This window comes from Neodiprion fabricii, chromosome 2 (assembly GCF_021155785.1).
Source record: "Neodiprion fabricii isolate iyNeoFabr1 chromosome 2, iyNeoFabr1.1, whole genome shotgun sequence".
Lineage (NCBI taxonomy): Eukaryota > Metazoa > Arthropoda > Insecta > Hymenoptera > Diprionidae > Neodiprion > Neodiprion fabricii.
The window spans coordinates 14193859-14215044 of record NC_060240.1 but is presented as its reverse complement, the minus strand read 5'-3'; the positions used below and the strand labels follow the sequence as shown (position 1 = coordinate 14215044).

General features: G+C 35.9%; 5 protein-coding genes across 8 annotated transcripts; 2 read left to right on the top strand and 3 right to left on the bottom strand.

Annotated features, from left to right (window-relative positions):
* The first annotated feature begins 3 nt into the window (after positions 1-3).
* Positions 4-2384, top strand: LOC124174935 (exosome complex component MTR3-like). 3 transcript variants are annotated; one of them, XM_046554595.1, is made up of 5 exons: positions 4-201; positions 334-469; positions 1069-1322; positions 1655-1801; positions 2065-2384. In XM_046554595.1, exons 1-5 carry the CDS (start codon positions 19-21, stop codon positions 2359-2361), a joined length of 1017 nt encoding a protein of 338 aa, XP_046410551.1. In that variant the 5' UTR covers positions 4-18; the 3' UTR covers positions 2362-2384. The 3 variants fall into 3 exon arrangements, with proteins under 3 accessions (XP_046410551.1, XP_046410550.1, XP_046410552.1); XM_046554594.1 differs by having other exon boundaries at positions 4-237; XM_046554596.1 differs by lacking the exon at positions 4-201 and having other exon boundaries at positions 260-469.
* Positions 2385-2454: 70 nt separating this feature from the next.
* LOC124174939 (splicing factor 3B subunit 5) lies at positions 2455-3316 on the bottom strand. Its single transcript, XM_046554601.1, has 2 exons — positions 3006-3316; positions 2455-2796 (listed from the first exon to the last, which is right to left on the bottom strand). Exon 2 carries the CDS (start codon positions 2792-2794, stop codon positions 2537-2539), a length of 258 nt encoding a protein of 85 aa, XP_046410557.1. The 5' UTR covers positions 2795-2796; positions 3006-3316; the 3' UTR covers positions 2455-2536.
* A 289-nt stretch (positions 3317-3605) lies between these two features.
* On the top strand, positions 3606-5685 carry LOC124174936 (TATA-box-binding protein). The gene is made up of 5 exons (XM_046554597.1): positions 3606-4224; positions 4323-4453; positions 4516-4759; positions 4835-5033; positions 5272-5685. Exons 1-5 carry the CDS (start codon positions 3967-3969, stop codon positions 5346-5348), a joined length of 909 nt encoding a protein of 302 aa, XP_046410553.1. The 5' UTR covers positions 3606-3966; the 3' UTR covers positions 5349-5685.
* Positions 5384-17304, bottom strand: LOC124177048 (cilia- and flagella-associated protein 44). Its single transcript, XM_046559098.1, has 31 exons — positions 17025-17304; positions 16671-16926; positions 16372-16534; positions 16143-16282; positions 15780-16074; positions 15556-15700; positions 15137-15336; positions 14821-15063; positions 14530-14711; positions 14310-14448; positions 13952-14225; positions 13640-13874; positions 13246-13522; positions 12996-13162; positions 12676-12894; positions 12474-12584; positions 11919-12105; positions 11373-11561; positions 11096-11293; positions 9602-10141; positions 9336-9507; positions 8930-9234; positions 8643-8839; positions 8183-8400; positions 7966-8108; positions 7377-7650; positions 7091-7245; positions 6722-6966; positions 6349-6640; positions 6097-6247; positions 5384-6013 (listed from the first exon to the last, which is right to left on the bottom strand). Exons 1-31 carry the CDS (start codon positions 17242-17244, stop codon positions 5973-5975), a joined length of 6573 nt encoding a protein of 2190 aa, XP_046415054.1. The 5' UTR covers positions 17245-17304; the 3' UTR covers positions 5384-5972.
* Positions 17305-18030: 726 nt separating this feature from the next.
* LOC124176348 (GDP-D-glucose phosphorylase 1-like) lies at positions 18031-20967 on the bottom strand. 2 transcript variants are annotated; one of them, XM_046557525.1, is made up of 6 exons: positions 19674-20967; positions 19473-19596; positions 19316-19397; positions 19079-19181; positions 18682-18997; positions 18031-18572 (listed from the first exon to the last, which is right to left on the bottom strand). In XM_046557525.1, the coding sequence occupies exons 1-6, from the start codon at positions 19884-19886 to the stop codon at positions 18430-18432; spliced, it is 981 nt and encodes a 326-aa protein (XP_046413481.1). In that variant the 5' UTR covers positions 19887-20967; the 3' UTR covers positions 18031-18429. The 2 variants fall into 2 exon arrangements, with proteins under 2 accessions (XP_046413481.1, XP_046413480.1); XM_046557524.1 differs by having other exon boundaries at positions 19316-19596; positions 19674-20965.
* Positions 20968-21186: the final 219 nt, after the last annotated feature.

Genomic DNA, 21186 nt, shown 5'->3' with positions numbered 1-21186 from the left:
AGCTAAATCGTACTGCGCATGCGTGACTCGTCATCTCTGTTATTTTTCGCAGCGAACTGCTCACTTATCGCTGGAAAATTGATCCCACTTTTGGGATCGGAGTTCGGTGTGGTTCGGTGGAGTTCGGTCTCCTTCCCTCTTACTTCGTGCTTTTCGGAAAGACCATGCGGTACCACTTGTAAGACACAAAAATTTCTATATGTAAGAACATCAATTGGTGTGAGGGTTACCTTTGTAGTATGTATGTACAAATTCTATGAGCAATTACATGTGCGTTTGTTATTTAAAACTATAAGTTGTCTCTGATTTAAAAACAAAATGCCTTTTGATCAGAAACGTATAAATGGTCCAGAGGTTTCCGTACCGTATAGCGTCTACACTGACGTTAATAAATCAAAATCAAGTAAACCAAAAAAATCACTGCATAAAAGAGTTGATGGTCGAGAGCATAAGGATCTCAGAAAAATTTGTAAGTAAGGTTATGACTCTTGTTATATTTTGTTGTCTTCTCTCAAAACTGGATAAATATGAACCTACAAACCTAGAAAAGGACCTACAGCCTTTAGCATAAGTACAAAAAACAGAAAAACAGTTGAGTAAATATGTTATAGTAAAGCACAACGGATGTTTATTTATAGTTGCATTTATGCATTATAACTAGATACTATCGTGTACGATTGCTTTAATGTTTTTACACAATTTGCGAATATCTGTACAGCAAGCAAAATAACCCATTAAACATTAAAATCTTATCAAAAACACAAAAGTTTAATCATTTTAAACATTCTAATTATGAAACCCTTTTACAGATGATTGATATCTTGACTTGCAGTACCAATTCCATAGTGTCATATCACCTATCATCTGTATAAGGGGCCTTATTTCAAAACTTGCGCAATACACAGCATAATTCAATTGTCCAACTCTGCATCAAATTGATCTCAGGCTTTCTGAGTGGTTAAATCGCTAAGTCTATATGGAAAGTCCATTAAACTGAATGCGAATTGGAGAATAAAATGATTAATTAAAATATAGCACGATCTGATATTCTTGATTTTTGAATGGCAGTTGTCAAAACTGGTGTTATCAGCCAAGCAAAAGGATCAGCCTACATAGAGGTTGGAATTACAAAAGTGGTATGTTCAGTATTTGACCCGAGGGAAATTCCAAACAAGAATGAATACAGTTTACAAGGTGAACTCTTTTGCGAGTTTAAATACGCCCCATTTGCCTGTGCAAAGAGACGAATACACCAACAAGATGCGGAGGAAAAGGAATTCAGTCTCGTTATGCAACGATCACTAGAACCAGCTGTTTGCAGGGTATTTATTATTTACCATTAATGAGACGAGTATCAGCTACTTTTGTAAATTAGAAAAAATAGTTTCAGTATGTAAATATTCAGGAATGTAAATATTAATTAACAACCTCTATATATGAAATGGACAAAGGAAATCAATGATTTTTATAAAATTTTGGGCTCCATAAAATACGTTCCAATTATTAAGCGTACCAAAATAGGCAAATGAATACTATGCTAAAAAAATTTTTCTTCAAAGACATTTCAGTTTTATTTTCACAACTGTTTTAATTCATAAAGTATTAGCAATTCAACTCTGTATTTGTTAGTTGATGTACAATTCACCTTTCACAGCAAGAGTTCCCAAATTTTCAAGTCGACGTGTATGCTCTGGTCCTCGACAACGGTGGCTCCTCTTTAGCAGCAGCCATAATGTGTGCCAGTCTTGCATTAGCAGATGCAAGTGTCCCCATGTTTGGTCTGGTTACTGCAGTTTCCGCAGTAAGTGAAGTAAAGGCAGTAGATGCTCGTGAAACCTCCACAGGCGAACTCAATTTGAAATATCTTCGTAAAATCTTTCACAATAAAAACATCTTCATTCATAATGAACTATTATCAAACTGCATTCTTCACATGGATATGAGTGTCTTGAAAATTTCAATTATAGTGTTACAGAAGTGCAGATAGACGGAAAACTGTAATAAAGATAGCAGCCGTTGAGATACTTATGTTCCTTAAACTGTTAACGAACTTCTCATTTTCAGGGGTTCTATAAAGATACAATGTTTTTGGATCTGACAGTGGAGGAAGAGGTACTTTGTAATTCTGCACCAGCAAAGCCAAACCCATCCAATAACCATGGACTGATCATGCAAGCTGCTTTACCGCAACATGACCAGATTTCAGAGTTTTTTCTCGTTGGAAGCATTAACATAGATTGCATAAAACAAGCTATCGAAACCCTCACTGTAGCTAATAAGAATATATGTCCAGTTGTTCAGCAATGTTTAGTCAAAACTGTCCTCAGAGCTTTAAAGCGAAAGGAACAGGAAAAAAATTAAATAAAAACATGATTAGAAATGAATGAACCTTGAAATTTTCCATTGATTAGTTTGACAAGGAGAGCATGATGTACATAAAAATTTATACATTCATTTGAGTTGATAAGAATTGGTTTATTTATATTTTTAGAGTAACAGACAAAATCAGTTCGCAGCTTATTTTTTATAGATAGGATTAATCTTCTGGTTTTTCTGGAGGTGGGCCACAAGGCTGCAGCATTTTCTCCATCAGATTAAATCTGACGCGTGCCTTGGCTTCGTTTTCAGCTAGCGCAAAGAAATTTAGAAGGTCGTAATGCCCCATGTAAGAGCTACATGAATCTCTGTGCTGATTAACCAACCATTCAAATTTCGTTGTGTCTGCATGACCTGTCCCAATGTACTTGGATTGAAGATGTTCCAGCTGACTATGGATATTGTAACGTTCCCCCATTCCTAAATTGAACAATAACAAAATGCGTGATACATAACCTCGAAATTATAGGTTAGCGCTATTAATGGGACGCAATATTCCATAAATTCATTTACCACCGTCTGTCGTATGGCCGAATGTACTCTTGCAATATGTAATGTCAGTTATACTTCAGAATATTAACAATTACTAAAATATTGAAAAATTTTACTTGATATACTTTTCTACTTACTTTTGACAACGCTCTTGATAAGTTTCTAGTACACTTCTTGGTCTCTCTTATAAATGATTACCGAGATCAGTTTTCTAATGTATGTACAAGATTAACTACTTGGTTTTCACAAAAGTTTTGTTCATGTGTGTATACAGGTCCAGATGCCGAGTCCGTATTTTTATTAGTTTTGACACAAAACTAGACAGGTATTGTCGAACGTTACAAATCACGCTTCGTCTTGAAACCATAGACTTATAAAGATGGACTAAGCGCTCCTAGAAGAGGCACTGACAATCACATATAAGGAACAGAGATATATCAGGACTACTGCTCTCTCTTTTCAATCGGCGTCATGGTGGAAGACAACGGAGCAGTGAAGTGGAACAGCTATAGATATAGGCGCATAATTTCGCCTCATTCTCCTCTATCGCTTCGATCCCCGCCACAAATATCATCAGAGAGAGAAGGGAGTCTCCCGGCATATTTCTGTCCTTTAAATGTTTGCTTCAACTGCTAAAAGTGTTCAACTGCTAAAAGTGTAAAAAAAAGAGGGCCAGTCGGACCACCTCTTATTCTTACACCGTGCCCCCCCGCCCCCCACCAATCTAACCTATCCTGAGCTAACCTAACCCATCCTCTTGTACAGAATTATTGTTGATACCGTTGATACCTTAACCGAAAATGGTGTCTGTTGAAAAATGAGTACAGGATCTCCCTAACTTCGGAATAGCTCATATATTAGAAGAATGAATTTGTGATATTAAATTTAAGTATGTGATTTTGTATGAATGTGTCGGCGAAGTATTAGATTATCAATATAACAGGGTAACGACACTGCACTTTCGCGAATCAACATTACTTGGTCATCAAAGTAATGTGCTAACTGGTCTTAGTTACCAAGTTCACTCGATTATCAGGATTGCACATAGTGGCAAATTATAAAATTTGTATTAAATTGAAATTTACATAAACATCCACGATGGATCAAATGCTCCCGAGTCCGGGATTCAGCATCCCGAGTATCGGCACACCGTTACATCAACCTGAAGAGGATCAACAAATATTGCCGAATGCGCTACAACAACAACAACAAGTCCAACAAAATCAACTACAGCAAATGCATCCGATGGGTTCAAACGTACACGGAATGCCAATGTTGGGTACACCGCACAAAACCATGCACACTTATGCTCCGGCATTTGCAACGCCGCAAAGTCTTATGCAGCCACAAACACCGGTAAACACTATCTAGTATTTCACTCGCTTTTTCACCAACTAATGTTATAAAAGTTGTTAACCACTTAAAGATGATATTTTGCTATTATTTTTTCATAGCAAAATATGATGTCGCCTATGGTTCAACCAGCGAGTCAAATAGCTCCCCCTTCAATCGGACCGTCAACTCCAGGCCCGATGACACCAATGACGCCTGCTTCCGCTGATCCTGGAATTCTACCCCAGCTTCAGTATGTTCCCATTGGCTACTGAATGTCTGTTACTATTTGTTAAATTCCTAATTATTCCTTAGGAACATTGTGTCAACGGTGAATCTCAACTGCAAGCTTAACTTGAAGGAAATTGCGCTACATGCTAGAAACGCCGAGTATAATCCGAAACGATTTGCAGCAGTTATAATGAGGATAAGAGAACCCAGAACTACTGCCTTGATATTCAGCAGCGGAAAAATGGTATGTACCGGCGCTAAAAGTGAAGAGGACTCTCGCCTGGCTGCCAGAAAATATGCACGTATCATACAGAAGCTTGGATTTCCAGTGAGTACTTGTATGTTGTCAAATTTCATATGATGAGATCCGTTTCCTGTACGAAACTTATTAAATTTTTATTAGGCTAAATTTTTGGATTTCAAAATTCAAAATATGGTTGGAAGCTGCGATGTCAAATTTCCCATCAGATTAGAAGGACTTGTATTAACGCACGGCCAATTCTCTTCGTACGAACCAGAACTATTCCCTGGCTTGATATATCGAATGGTTAAACCCCGTATTGTGTTGCTTATATTTGTTTCTGGCAAAGTTGTATTGACTGGTGAGTAATTAATCAAGAAAATCCAATGAAATATCTACAGCTTTTCGCTCGATATGAAATTATTTCTGATATTTCCGATAAATCATTCACATTTGTCCTGCTAATAAGTTACCATTTGTCCCCAAATAGAGATTACAGTTTGCTGATCATTGTGAATACATGAGCAGTGCTTTCCAATTATTTCATATCCAGTAATTGTAGTAATACATACCGATAATAATATTCTTGTTACCAACAGGTGCAAAAGTACGGCAAGAAATTTATGAAGCTTTCGATAACATATATCCAATTCTGAAGAGTTTTAAGAAGCAGTGATTCCCAACTGAATCTGACGATATTTTTGATACCCCGATGAAAGATTAGTCTTCTAAAATCATTTTATTAATGCTGCTATTTGCAGAGGTGTACAGAACGACGAGTGTTCGTTATTTGTTAAAAAAAAATAACTGAAATAGCAACTACTGAAAATGTTATTGTACAAGACAATTGACACGAAGTACTATCGGTTTTTTGCGAGCACTTATATATTCTTACAGGCTGACAGGTGCCTTATGCCGCAAAGCCGTTATCTTTTATGAACAATTCTTAGATTAAGCTGTTGATTCTGGGCTTTGCCGTTAAGTAATGAAAAATAAAGTTAGTGTACCAAGTATTTTACGAATCTACTATTCCGAACCTCCCAGTAAATCAAATTTAACAAATGTATGAAATTCAAATACACTGTAAAGGAATCAACTATGAGCACAGTTTTTTGAGAAAAGAATATATGTTATACATAGCAGTGAATACGACATGTATTTACTGTTTCATTGCGTAGTGAGAGTTTATGAAGTAGAACTAACGGTTTCTTATGTAAATCTTGTCTGAGTCATAGAGTTATCCAGCCTTTTCCTTATTGCTGCGACATTTTCTTTTTTTTTTTTTTTCCTTTCAAGATGATTATTCTTTCGAATCAGATTCTGATATCTTCTGTGTCGATTCTATGATGTAGGAATAAAAATTAGATTTCATGTACCATACATCACCCGTAATAGCGAGCTGTTTAGAACAGAATTAAATTTACCTCTTTTTTCTTGAGATTCCTGTCTAGTTAACTCTACTATTGGCAGCGAAGGTTGAGTCTCTTCGATATATAGCTCTGTAGTTTGTTCTAGAAGCTCGCTCTCTTCATGTTTTACTGCCATTGTTGGTTCTGAGTGTTCAAGTTCATCGGCCTTAGGTATTAACAAAGAAAATAATGATTGACGTTAAATTTCAGCTTTGGTCATCCAATCAAACAGGATGCATTTCGAATTCGAATAATTAAACATCTTACCGATACCTGGGATTGCATAATCAGTTGAGAAATATCTGTGAACACCTTGGTTGCATGTTCTCGTACATCCTGTTTCTCATCATCGCTAGTATTGTCTGGCAGATTGCTCAAGAGGTGATTTGTTGCAGCAGTTACTCCGTCTTCTTCTGCCAACAATTCAACTAACAAATCTTGAAGAATAGTAATATCTATCCCAGTTTCTTTGTCTATTCCAATATCATCGAGCAATTTCTTTACAAGTCGCTGCGGTTCTTCTTGGTCTATCCTTACTATCTTTGTCTCAGTGTCCAATCTTTGAATTGATGCATAAGTGGGTAAAAAATTATTAATTTATAAAAGTCCCTCGATTAAATGACTATTGTGATTAACTAACCGAAATATAATTTCGTTAATTATCTCCCGGATGGCTTGACACATTGCTTCAACATTTTCCGGGTCATCTTGTTGTGGCAGTGACGCAATAATGTTTTCAATACTTCGTTCAATTCCCGCACGCAATTCCTCTCTACTGCCGCCGATTGGCAAGTTAGACACCACCTCTCGCAATATGTCCCATTCCACACTCTCCTCTTCATCTCCTAACGAGGCCTGAATTATTCGTGAGAGCAAGTGGTGTACCTACAAAATAACGTTGGTGAATCCAATCTTTGAGTTTCGTTATGATTATTTCCTCTTATTTTTAGCACTTAGAAATCTCGTCCAGCATATGTAGCACCGAATACGTATAACAGTGCCAACAAACCATTGTCGACGTATTATTGTCGCACTCATCCATCGGCTGCAGCTGCATGTTGTCCTCATAATTTTCTTTTTTGTCATACATTTCTTCTGTTGTCGTCTCTATGCATTCTTCGTCATCATTTTCTCTATTGCTAGTTTCTTCTTCTTCCCCCTCAACTTAAATAATTTTTGTTATTCTAATAGTGGACGTGATATTTCACACATCGTCGTGTGATTCACGATATGTGATGTGATTGTCTATAAATCAAATTTTTCTACATTGCACAAAATATTAAAAATCGTTTCACCTTCAACTTGGGTATCAATTTTCTCAAGTGCTACACCTTCTCCAGTTTCCATATTGATCACCGCTACTGCATTTTCCCTTGTTGCCTTTTTCACACTTTTTTTGCTCACTTTTGCATTTTTCTGACAACTAATTGGTGGTAGCGGTCTTGATTTTAAACTTAGGTTTTTTATCTCATTCTTTAACAACTCTTTCTGTTCCATCTGACTTTTAAGGATGTTTTCAAGTTTCTTCAGGTCTCCACGATATTCTGAATCAATTCTCGACATTTCTTCCTTTGAATCAATGATTAAGTTATTTTTATATATATATATATATACATATTCATCTATGTTTCGACAATTTACATATGGTGGCGACTCCAATCTTCGCCAAATTTCAATATCTATGTCGCAACCAACTTTTAAGAGTTAAAAATACTCGATGTGCACGAAGAATGCATTCAAAAAGTTTCTGTTTCATTCCTGATATCGTGGCTACAATGTAGAAATCTCATTGAAGGTAAGAGTCTGTGATTGTTAACAAATTTGGTAAACCACATATAGATATTTATATCAAAACTATGTTATTCTCTACATTTTCATTCTTACTTCTGATACAGGAATGTGTTTCAGAACTTTCCTTAGTTTCAATTGTTCCTCCTCCAACACCGTTAAGAAGCTTAATTTCTCAGTGTTATCTTGAATGACCGTTTCCAAGGTTTTTATCTCCTCTGCATATTTATCTCGAATGCCTGAAAGTTTGCATAGGTCAAAATATAGCTAATAAATGATTTCAGTATATTACACGTTAAATTTAAGTACTCACATTTAATTTGACCTTCAAATACCGGAACCATTTCAGTGAGACCAACTTTGATATCGTAAATCATGCGCCTCAACACAGCTTCGTAAAGAGTGTTAAGAGACACTTCCTGACCAAATTTCTTCATCATTTCTTGTCGTATACGACTTTTCAATCTGTATATTTCTGCATCCATGTGTTTACAATCAACATTCATACGTTGCAAATGCATACGATTTTTTCTGTCAAATATATACAATACGATAAACATTGAAACTTATGTGAATATCAAAGTATCGGTAGCTCGGTAAGTCCGAACTTAATATTCAACTACACATCAAAGCTCTTTTGCACAACTTTTGAAGAGTAATAATTTCACATCAGGTGATTACCCAATTTTCAACCCAATTGAAGTAAAAGAACAAGGTAAATGGATAAAAAACAGAGATTAATTGACTACTGCAGATGAATATTGGTAAAGTACTTGTGTTTAGCTTTCTGTTCAGTTGTTTCTTCCCTGAGCTCGCCTACCCTAGCGTAGAGGCTTGTCAATTTGTCTTTGTCAAATACTACGCAGTCGTTAATCTTTTCCATGGTCATTTCGTCTTTTAAATGCTGCAATTGATGCAGTTTTAATATCACAGTCATATCGATATCATTCAATTTACATTGCTTTTCTCGCTGTGGAAATTGTAAAATGCATATTGCTAACAATAGGTACATATTCGTATATCAATAAAGATCATTTTTATTTACAGTAGAATATCTCACCATGAAAGCTTGTAATTCATCTTGATTACTTTTCAAAACATTTTCAATCACTTTCAGCTTCTTTGTATCACTTTCGATTTCTTTTCGAAGACTTTCGATACACTTTTGCTCCTCTTTTATTTGAAATTCATACTCGTAGCGTTTGTCGCGCATAGAAAATGCTGCGAGATAAATTTCCCGATCACAATTCGGTGGGCAAGTATTTTCATCAAGGTGAATCGGCCCAATTTCTCGACTATCAATACTTTCTGTATCGTCTTCCGCTGAGCTGCTGTCTGTTGTTGATGACGAAGACGATGACGACTCTACGAATCAATAACAATCATACCATGACATTACATAAAAAATACTAAAAATTGACCGTATATTTATTATTGTTATTCTACATTTGCCTGCTCAGACGTACCATCTTCAAGTTTTGGTGGTTTGTACTTTTTTCTAAAGATCCTCTTCAAAAAGTCGTGAAACTTATTTTCACTGATCATGCTCATAAACTCTGAGACAAGCTCTTTTATTCTTGCATGCAATTTAACAATCTCTTTATTCTTTTGATCAATTCTGCTGGTCATCATTTGTATCTAAAATGTAATAATTTTTGGCACTTGCAGAAATTTTATGTTCCCAGAATTAAAGTAGAACAATACAAAAAACTAATAAATTATTGCATAGTACCTTCATTTTGGCAGTGACCCTTTCGTTGATTTTCTCCGTTACCTTTTCGGTCAACATATCTTCCATTGCTTCAAAGTCCTTAAGAACAATCAGCTCCTGATGTAAAGTTAAAATAAACAGCTCCATATAGACGCTATCAGTTACAATCTGGAGTCGCTCTCGCTCCAGTTCGTCCAAACTTTTATCTAATTCCTCGTAGCTTTCCTGAATGTGTTCCAGTATACAATCTTGTTCATAGATTTGTCTAGCAACACGAGAACGTTTCAATTCTCTTTCCCAAGGTGTTTCGATGTGATCACCTGACATCAAACTCTGCAATACATCTTCCGCTACCACAGACAGAGCTCTATACCTTTTCTCAGGCATTTTCATGAACAATGTAGTCAAACTGCTCTCCCGTTCCAGCTGAACAGTTTTTTCATCCATCAATAGTAATTCGTGTTCCTCGTCTTCCGGGTTGTTAACGATTTCTGTTGCAAATCCTTTCTTAGTTCGCTTTGCCTCCCTCACTTTCTCAGCCATTGATACATATTGCTCAAACTGTGGAATTATTCAATCATTAAGGAGTTATACGCAGTCAGGAGGCCGAGAAAAAGCTATTTTTCAAGAATATTGCATGAAGAGACATTTCAATTTATTAATATAACAGTATATAATATAAAAATGTACACATATTGGAGTAGCATTCAACTTTATTCTGATATTTTTTTTTTTGTAAAAATAATATTTTTAAAGCTACTATAGCCGATCTCCGGGAGCACCTCTAAAAAACGGCGTCTTGCGGTGAGCAAGATATCTCTGGACTGGATCAAAGGAAATGGAAAAACGAAAAAGATTTAGCTAATATAAGGTATTACCTAGTCTTTAATAGAAGGATTAAGCAAAATATTAATTTTTAACAAAACGGCGATTTTTTAGAAATGGAGTTCGATTTTCCTTAAAAAAATTCGCTTTAATTTGTTTATAAAATGGAAGATATTTATCGGAAAGAAAAAAACTTTCGATTAAGAACTAAAAATTATATTCATAAAGCTTGTGTAAAGATGTGAGACTGATCTGTTCAGACATTTTCGAGAAATCTTGCACACAGACTTTGAAAACATTGTTTTCAGAAAAACGCGTTAAAATTTTCACGCAAATGCGCACTTTAACTCGGAGAATATCTGTCGGAACGACATCAAATTTTATGTGTATATACTTGAACATATGTACATTACGAAATGAAATTTAGACAAAATTAATTTTTGAAACATCCTACCAATTTTTCAAAAGTCAAATTAAATCTATGACCGTGAGCCTTGTCAGAATTTCAAACATGTGCATTACAATGCTTGATAAGGGCTTATAGTTTTCTCACAGTACCAATTTTAAAATCAGTGCTGTCACATGATGCAAACTGATATTAATAATTATGAAAACTCTGTAAAGTAGGATCATGCGACTTATTTGTTGTATCAGATTTTCACACATGTTCGTTAATCTGTAGCTACATACCTTCAAATTTCTTTCTGGAAATTCAATGTTGTAATCAATCTGTGGGACAGTTGGTATTGGCTTGATTCGTTTTTCAGGTATCTCTGCGTGTATTTTTTTCAATTTCAGTACCAAATCATTAACCTCGCATAGCAGAGCCTCCTTCTTGCTTCTAATACTTCTCAACTTATCATTGAAGCCTTCCCGCATTGCGTGAGCCTAATGATACAATATGACTCATTTAAGGCCTGTACTTTCTTACGAAAAAATTGCATACAGAAATGGAACCCTTGCGCACCCTTTTCCTTGCATCCAAAAACTGTTTGTACTTGTTCAATGTATTCTCTCTTTGCTCTTTGGGAATACTGAAATTTGCCGATGTCTTTAATTTGTAATCACCAATCGCGTTTTCTGCATTTTCAATAGCAGCTACGTCGTCTGGATGATTTACACGCTGATTTGGCTTACTCGCATACATTGCCTTCCACTGAAATATTAAATAAATTATCGAACACGTTGAACATCCATATTTTTATACTACATCACCAATAGCTTCTTATCATACTTCATTATACCCATATGATACTAATGCATTACTCATGAAAGTATGCGACCGAAACGTTTTTTACTTCTGATAAAAAATATGCCATGTGAATTTGGTCAATACGGTAGCATTTGATGCCTTCGAACAGAGTTAGCGAATCGTCCAATTTCAAACGGCTGCAATTCGCAAACGTCAAATTTCCTATCAAAAGTATAAAACGCTTCAATTGCAGATTTTCTTGAGAAAGACATTGGCAATAGTCCAGAGTGACCCTGTACATTAACTTTACTAATATAATACCTCCATTTGACGCTCTTCAAATCTAGCTTTTCGAGCACGGTATTTTCTCAGCATCTGATTGACTTTGACACCCAGACGGTACTGAATTGTTGACGGACTTAATCCTTTAAGAAAACTTTCCACGCCTGAAATTTTCTTTTTCTCCACAGCTTCTTCTTCCACTTCCTCAGCTTTAACATCTGCATGTCTGTTAAAATTCAATTTCAACATTAAATTTACATCTAAAAACACTACATACAAAATTGCTAACATCAAGACAATATTTTCCCAAAATTTCATAAAAGTTAGAAATGGTGAAGTTCAACCATTTATCAAAGTGCCGTGATACGATTCCATGCACGTAACAAAATACTAATTGATATTTGTTCTTGCCTGTCCGCAACACTCTCTAGATTCCGATTACGCTGCAATTCCGCTTCTTTTATGGGAGGACAAATATTTAACTGCCAAAATTTTCTACCACATATGACTTTTAACATTTTGAATTATACGTGAATACCCTTTGTAAAGATCTGTAACCACTTAAACCACAGCATGCTTATATCTTAAAATTACCTGCCTGCATTGTCTCGTTCCTTTATCCTTCTCGCTACTTCGGTACAAGCGTTCAAAAATGTTTCATCCAATTTCCGCTCGCGTAATGATTTTACCGAAGTGTTTGGTGACCTTGGCAATGTGGTAAATCAATTATTGGAATCAAGATAACACTCGATTTGTTTGAATGGTTTTCGAAATATCACCGAAGGGGAATACTTACAGTATTTTGCAAACTTCGAAAGGAAGGCAAGTGATCGGTTCTATAAAATGATTCATCAACTTCCGGAGATGAAGCTTGCTCTTCTCCACTTTGAACGCTAATTTTCTGTGTACGAGATCCATTTCTGCCTGTAACTGTTGGTTCAAATCCGTTGTGATTCTAGGATCTAACTCGAACTCCGAATGCGGTATTTGTTGAGACTTGATTAGACTACGATTTCTGGAAAATGCAAGAAACAACATCAGATTTAACCGATCACTAAAATTAATATATGCCATTACTCTAATTGAAAAATGTGAATCTGGTCCGTATTAAGTTACCGATCAATAATTTTTGCGTAAGTTTCTCCAAGTCCGCTCAATATATTTAAGACCTCATTCTTCTTCTGTTTCGCCGCAGCCATTATTCTGTTGTACTCAGCTTTTACGATCACCTCTTCTAAACTTGGATAAGACAGTTCTTCGATATCATCTGTGTTTTTTTCCGGCTGTTTTGATCATAAAATTTCTGCTTATTTCAAACGGCGTCTTACTAAGCCATAAATTTATCTAACTTCAATAACTAGTGTACCAGTTTTCGAAACGGCGCATGTACTTCCGGACTTAAATAAGACTCCGTATGTTCACCGGCATCGTTAATCAAATACGAAAACAAATTTCCATCATGTCCGCAGGTCAGTAGCATTCTATTGTCATGGCTAATCAATATCTTTGGTATGTATCCGTTGTAATTATCATGCATCGGTAATATCCAATAATCTGATAAGTCTGTGTGATCGTCTCTATTGACGCGACAAACGCGGATTTCACCATGTTCCATACCGAGAATCAAATACTTCTTATCATTACTGAAATCAATCCACAACGTCAACTAATTATTACATCAAGCAGCAAAGTAAACTTGATACTTCATTCTAACAAATGAATTTGAATTGTTGGGTAGAAAATGAAACCGTCTGACTTACTAGAACACGTAACTGCTTATTTCTGTATCGTCTCCATCAAAGACCATTGTGCTTTTACAAGGCTCACAGACATTCGTGCCAGTTGTTGGGAGTGGATATTCATATATGTACCCCGCATCAAATCCTGCCATTGATAACCAGATGGTATTGCCAACCGTGTAATTAGCAAACAACACTTTATTTGGCACTTCTGGTATATGGATGTCGGGATACGGCGGATCGTCTTCAGAATCCACTGTAAATAGAGCATTGTAATACTTTTCCAGGTGAATGAGGCCAAACCTTACATCAAATTTTGAGAAATTTCGGTACTTAAAAAGGCTTCCTCGTCGATTTCAATTCCAGGATTATCAGCCACAAGTTGTGCCATTTGCTTCATCTTGACAGCAGTTTTCGCTGCTTTCTTCTTCAATAAATTAAGGTGAAACAACTCCCTGCGAATCGCAGATTTCACGGATACAAATTTGAAGATACGCAACTCGCAGCGTACGAGCTCGTATGATACTGTAGTGTAGTCGACAGTGTCGGCAGGTAATTTCACTTCGACACATTCACCTTTGAGGCAGCCAATCAGTATTGACCTAATCTGCAGACAGAGTATAATCACCAATTTTGTAACATTTACATCCCGCAATAAATTGAAGAGACTGGTATTGTCAATTTTACTCACTTCTACAGGTTTCCATGTGAGACAGGTTGGGCTTGATGGAACTCTGATGTAGCCAATTGGTACAAGCACAGGATAAGGTTTCGTTTTACGAAGGCGCATAACGAACACTGTTGCATCTTCAGCTCCGGTAACAAGTAAACTGAAACCGTTACAGGTACATAAAGACACACGATCCAACACAATTTTTCTATGAAACGATATGTGAATTTCTAAACCAAACCTGTTCGATTCGTTCAGCGACATAACTGTGATGGGACTAGAGTGTGGTTTTATTGCCTGTAGCAATCGAACGTAATCACCTTTTATATCCGATGCCGAATTGGCTTTCTCTACGGCTATTGTGACCACGCGAAGAACACCGCTTCCAAATGCGCACACTAAACTACAACCACTAGCTTCGACCTAGGAAAACGTTTTGTACTATTTAGCTTTGATCGATAAGATTACTCATCAATAACTTCCTAAACACTATTTACGATACATTGTTGAACGACAAATCTTACTAGCTCACCGAGCATGGAAGCCATCTGATTTGAGTACCGACATCGTGGAACTTGTGAACCAGGATCAATCTCTTGGTATAGTAATTATAGATGTGTAAATATGCATCCCTACCAAAGGTAACGACAAATGGGCCCCAGGACGAAACGCTCATGTCAACAATAGGACCTGCATGGCACGTCAATATTTTCCTTGGTGGTTCTGGTACTCCAGAGGTACAGATGTCGATTAGCCACAAACCGCCGTTGCCATCCTGTGTATGGTTTTAGATATTCCTTTTAATTACACATTAATGGCTTTGATGTAAAGCTATGTTTGATACTCACTTGAGCATACCAAAATGACTGCTCAAAGTCTTCTGGCTCTTTTTTCTGAACACACATGAGCATGGAATGGTCGCCTTTGGCATTGTCCTCAGCAATTTCAAATTCGTATATCGGCTCAATTTCGATGAAGCAATCATCATCTGGCGGATCAGCTTGTTCAATAGTTTCATAAAACCATATGCGAATCCAACCATCCATGCCTAACTTACACGAAACAAGATTCTATACATATGACCAGCAATATTTTCACACTGTTTAGAAACGTTAGTTAATAGTAAATTAGTAATTAATTCTGTAAGTATGATAATGAGAAGAAGCAATTTTAATTACTCTCAAATTCAATTACCTGTTAAATCTAGTCTAATTTTCTAATCATCACTCTAAATTGGATAATGATAAACAAACGTGTGCTCACTCACCAACAGACATTAATTCACCGTTATTATATTCAAACTGTGTTATCAATTTTGCATGACAAGTGTTTCGTGCTGTTTTACAGACTTCTAGTTTTATTAGACCCTCGTCCCATAGCAAAATATTTCCCCACTCACAGCCAGAGACAACCTTTATTAATACAATTGGTTCAGCAAGGCAAAATGGGTAATTAAATTATAAATTACACAATCTATAAAGGACAAATTACCTTTTCATCAGGCATCGGGTAGACTCCGACTATGTCTGAAATCTCGGTTTTTCCAAACCTGCCAAGTTCACCTTTCAGTTTAAGGCCGGTGAAAGTTTTAGCCATTTTCCAAAACTTAATGTGACCGGATCCACTTGAAGTCAAGTGTCCAGGAACGGATGGTGAAAATGTTACATTATAGATGTCTTGAACATGCGATTTGCATCGCAGCATGATCCTAGCTCTTGACCAATTCCATACAGTTATCATGTAATCTGGTTCTCCTCCTTGAGAGACTAATAGCAGTCCATCTGGACTGTAGTTTCAGAATTAAGTACAGCTCGATGATTTTTGAGTATTGCGGTAAACGTGCGATTAATTTACCTATATGCCAAATGAGAATACGAGCGCTTTGTGCCCTGCATCAAAATGGTGACGATCTCCATCGTTGGCCATTCGTAAATTATAATAGGAGGATTGATTCCATTTTCGCCAACGGCTATGTGATTATATGTTGGATTTTTCTATATTCATGGGAAATATAATACATCGAAGATGCTGATTTGACGAAACTAATTGTAAGTAAATACCAACCCCCATCATTATTACTTACAGTAATATGACCAATTCCACCACCAGTCGACCCACGTCTGAACCATATCCTATTTTCTGGGACATTGAAGAAATGTATCAAATTACCAGATGCAAAAATTATCGTATTTGGGTCTGCGACGCAAAGATTGAAATGCCTTTGGCAGTCATATGCATATGAATGACTGAGAAATGTTAAGAAATCGCATCGGAAAATGAAATGCAATTAGATGACTATTTATTCCTGGTTATTAGGAACACTGCAGCACAGTTTTTGATTAAATATTATTTGCACAACTTTTCAAATATTGGGAAGGATACTGAAATTCCAAAATATTTATGGGAACTGTCCCGCCTTTAACATGGGTTGGACCTGAAATATAATCGTCACTGTTGTAGGAAGTAATACGTGGGCCTGCATAGTCTTTGCCACTTTCAACGAGATATCCTGCACCCTCGTGCCAATCATATTCGTACTCATATTCCATGGACTGAAAACCAGTGAAAGACTCCTGCTGTTCGACGTTGGTGCTCGCAGAAGACGGAACAAACAGTATTTCTTCCACATTTAAATGTGCTAATCAATAATGTAAAATTCACACAAGTAACATAGATTAGCAAAGTTCTCGTACAGCAGTTCTGCGGTGAATCAATACAAAATTTCCTCAATTATACCTGGATTTTTTAACCCTGGTGTTTCGACTTCAGGTGTAACAGTTTCTGGAACAGGAATTATATGTTCTGCATGCTCTGTGACATTCTTTGTGTTGTCCATTGTGAGTCTTTCTTTGCTGACGATTCTTTGATGCTCAATTTCTTCCCGATCAACCACTGGTTGTGGAGGATCTTGGGGCAGGTTTTCTGCTTTTTCTATGTCATCGTCTGTGTCAGCCATTGTAACTTAATCAAATAGGTTCCTGTTTACCAAGTTAAGTTTCAATATGCATTCCGAGTTATACTATCCTGGAATTGTGTGTAAGCAGAAGCCGACCCCTTAGATAAAAAGTAATTGCGAAAATAAATCTCAAATCGTAGTGCATAAAATCCCACAAAAATAGCGTGAAAATTGCTACTCTTCGTTCGTGTTCGGTCCATTGACTAAACAAGCAGCCGTTACCATACCAACAGAAATCGGAAAATTTGGAATCTTACGATATAAATGGGAATCTGGATAACAGATAATAACAAATTAATTATCAAAACAAATCTAGATGTGGAACAATAGGAATCATTGAAAATCAATGAAAAATTTTCCTCAGTCCAATTTCAGCTTTTAGAACTTGTATTTTTTTCTATTAGTACCGTTAACTTTGTACTGTTTTACTGCTTAATTCTTTTTTTTTTAATCAGTGAAAAACCATCGGTTTTTATGTCACGTTATGGTTCCTCTCACTGCATACTGTCCAAAACATTGCATACCATAAAACTGTTAAAAATGCTGTGCTATATTAATGGTTATTATACTACTATTACATATGAAATTCTGCGTATTTATGTATAAAAATTTAGTACTACGCGAATGTAGCGTGTTGATTATACTTGTCGTTGCAAAACTATGCGAAATAATGTTTTTTGAAGGCACAACTAATTTTGAAAACACTTTTCAACAGATTTACATGGAAAATGGCTGTAGTGGCTCTTAAACAAAATCTGCAGTGGCTCTAAGAAATTACTAATTATCACCACTCACGAATAGAATTTATTTTTGCAATACCGGTAATGTTTATCATTTCTATTTCCATTTATATTTCTATTACTATTATTATCTTTATCAGTATCATCTTACTATACTCGACTATCCACTAAACTTTACATATAATTGATCTATTCGAACCTAGTCTCTGTATGATCATTCTTTATTATGACTCATGAGAAGACTTGATTTATGTTATTATCAATGGGTATTTTTATAATTTCTATTTCTTTTATATGGTTATTCTAGTTTACTTGGTAGCGAAAAAAATTTCTAAACCAAAAACCATTAAGGTAGCCTGATTTAAATATCATACAATAATCGAAATCACTTTATTAAATTACAACAAATGTGATTGTTGATTTGAATTTTCTGAGGAATGACTGTTCAACAGTAATCCATTGTTAATCCTTTTTCATCTAAATTCATTCCTAATATATCATCCCTGGCTGCAAAGAAGCAATGTGAAGTGATATCATCCAAAATTTGGGCCACTGCATCCTCGGTTAAATCTTCATATCCTTGTTCACCTGAAAAGAAGAAGTAGATGATAGAATAAATGCAAGATATTTTTTTCTCTTATGCCAGCGAATACATTAATGATCGCTAATCATTAAAAAATGATATTAGTTTCATTACTTTTGATTGATAAGTGACCAAAGAGCTCGCATACAGCTGGAATAAAGTCCAAAGTGCATTTGATACCAGAACTGGATTTTCTTGCCCAAATGTAAACCCGTATGTCATCGTAGATATCACTCTCGGCTTTGGTTTTAGCTCTTGTTATATAAATATTGTGAGCAATATTTGATGTTTGGAGATAATTTACAATAAAGTATGTCCAAGAAACTAAATTATCAGTATTAAGATTCAGAAATGAGGATAATTTTAAACAAAATCCTTTAGCCGGGAATTCTAGTAACACAAACACTGGACCTCGAAGATGACTAAGCTTCTGAAATGGAGAAATATTTTTCATGAATTTGCTCTTAAAATAATGTTTGTGAGTTCTAATGAGCATGAAAAATTTACTCACTATACATTCAAGAGGCATGTGATATTTCAAATAGCACAAATGCCAATGTAAATGATTAACAGATGCATGAGCACATAAGCTGTTGAACATCATTCTCAGATATCTAAACACGAAAATAAAATATTTTCAATTAAAATATGCAATTCTAACTCGTGTCAAATAGAATAATTGTGTTAAGATTGAAATCTGTATTTAGAATAAAAAAGATTGGATCATATGATACAGTATCATATTTACGGTGAGTTACTCAGGAGCAACAGATCGACAGCTCTTTTAAGACTATACACTGTGACCTTTTGTGGTAGGCATTTGAATCGTTCTGTAAATAATAGACTGTGGCAATTTTCAATGGGGCTGATGTTTGCAGCTACCACGTCATTTCCATCTCCATTACCAATATCAAAGAGGATCTCTCGATTTGGTATCTTTGTAAAGTTGAACAAGTTGGGGTCAAAGGGTTGCGCCATTGACGAGATGTCTTCAGGCTTTCGCCTCTTTTCCCCTCTCTCCGGATTCAACTGAATCAAATTAATTGATCAATTTACCGAGTGATGGAAGATATAATCTATTTATGTATAATTGAGAAGAAAATCACCTGTGCTAAAAAGCCATAATTCCCATCCAGCCTTTTTTGTTGCCTTATATTCAAAACGTACTTGAACACTCCATTTTTTTGTGCCTCTTCCCATTTCTGACTGATCAGTAAATCCAATGCTGAATTACCTTGATCGGTTTTCATGACGACAAATTTGAAATCGTTCGCTTTATATTTATATATTTGAATGCGGGATTCGTCAAGTTTCGACATATTTTAGTAGGAGGAATTCGATTTGATTTTTTACGAAGGAAAAACTTTACAATCACTTTTGCTTGAGTGGATTTAGAATTTGAAAAAGAGATCGATATTTGAACAAGTTATATAGTTCATTTTGACAGTTGTCACACCTGTTATTCACGTGGCTTCTGGAAAATGTATACGTGTTGTGTACCACGTTATGCATGTAACAACGTACGTATACAAAAGTATGTATCCAATTCGTTATTCAGCCACCTATAGAAAGGCAATTATACTAGGGAAATTATTAAAAACTTCTTTGGATTTTTTTCTTTTTGGTTATATCCACAATGTCGTGGTTAATCCCGGTTTAGTCGTAGGTTACGTCACAAACGTGATGTAACAAAAATAAATCCTTACCTACAAACAATAATTTTGACTATTTATTTGAATATACACCGGACGAATTAGAAAAACGTCATATAAAGTTAATATTCTCCGGACATTAAAGAATACGTTACTAAGGCATTTTTCGCTCATAATTTTAATTTCCTGCAAAGGCTTGCGTATTGACCGCAGTTTCATATACAAGTTCTTCATCTTTTTCTTTCCGTTATATATATCTGGATATGAACCCAATTCTTCTGAGGTAGCTGAGTGCTTACGAAAGGTGCTTGGAGTAATTGGAGTATATAATACACCATTTAAGAGGAAATACAGGTAGATCATGACAAAAAATAAATATATCTCCGAAACGATGCGACATAACGAATTGTTGCTTTGTGATGCGATGATTTCTGAGTAACAGGATCTGACGAAGTCATGAAAGTCATCGAAATCTAGAAAAAATAACTCGAGTGTCATGTATTTAGGCTATTCTCCAAGCCTACGCATCACTGGTGCGATTTAAGCGATGATAGCCCCATTCTATATGCAATTCTGAACACAGATCTGCACAAATATTTGAGTCTAATGCAAGAAAATTGCACCGCAAAAGAAAAACCTGTGAATTTTTGGATATTGGCGCACGATTTTATAAAATTGACAAGCTTGGAGGCTGGATAAATGACAGTTTATGTTTCGGCAGTCGACCGACAGAGTGGGCGTTGATCAAATATGCAATCAACGAAACAAGGTCCCTTGGTAAAACTGGCATGCCTACCGACGTGCGCTTACCGACCATGCACCTTGAAAATTATCTCCAAAAACCTATTTCATTTCAGAGGACGCTACAATATCGGGGGCACGAATAACGGGAGCGTATAGGGTCAGGTTTCTCTTTGGGATATATACATACGTTCCGATATTAGCGAGCAGCGCTAAAAACTCCCCA

Coding starts and splice junctions, on each gene's coding strand:
- LOC124176348 (XM_046557524.1), bottom strand. CDS start 19,886: ATGTCGAAACTTGACGAATCCCGCATTCAAATATATAAATATAAAGCG. Junction 19,597..19,673: donor ATTATGGCTTTTTAGCACAG/GTGATTTTCTTC, acceptor AATTTGATTCAG/TTGAATCCGGAGAGAGGGGA. Junction 18,573..18,681: donor TGGTCACTTATCAATCAAAA/GTAATGAAACTA, acceptor TCTTCTTTTCAG/GTGAACAAGGATATGAAGAT.
- LOC124174939 (XM_046554601.1), bottom strand. CDS start 2,794: ATGGGGGAACGTTACAATATCCATAGTCAGCTGGAACATCTTCAATCC.
- LOC124174936 (XM_046554597.1), top strand. CDS start 3,967: ATGGATCAAATGCTCCCGAGTCCGGGATTCAGCATCCCGAGTATCGGC. Junction 4,454..4,515: donor GGAATTCTACCCCAGCTTCA/GTATGTTCCCAT, acceptor ATTATTCCTTAG/GAACATTGTGTCAACGGTGA. Junction 4,760..4,834: donor TACAGAAGCTTGGATTTCCA/GTGAGTACTTGT, acceptor AATTTTTATTAG/GCTAAATTTTTGGATTTCAA.
- LOC124177048 (XM_046559098.1), bottom strand. CDS start 17,244: ATGGCTGACACAGACGATGACATAGAAAAAGCAGAAAACCTGCCCCAA. Junction 16,283..16,371: donor GTGGAATTGGTCATATTACT/GTAAGTAATAAT, acceptor CCATGAATATAG/AAAAATCCAACATATAATCA. Junction 14,712..14,820: donor TCAGATGGCTTCCATGCTCG/GTGAGCTAGTAA, acceptor ACGTTTTCCTAG/GTCGAAGCTAGTGGTTGTAG.
- LOC124174935 (XM_046554594.1), top strand. CDS start 19: ATGCGTGACTCGTCATCTCTGTTATTTTTCGCAGCGAACTGCTCACTT. Junction 238..333: donor GTGTGAGGGTTACCTTTGTA/GTATGTATGTAC, acceptor CCTTTTGATCAG/AAACGTATAAATGGTCCAGA. Junction 1,802..2,064: donor TGGTTACTGCAGTTTCCGCA/GTAAGTGAAGTA, acceptor TCTCATTTTCAG/GGGTTCTATAAAGATACAAT.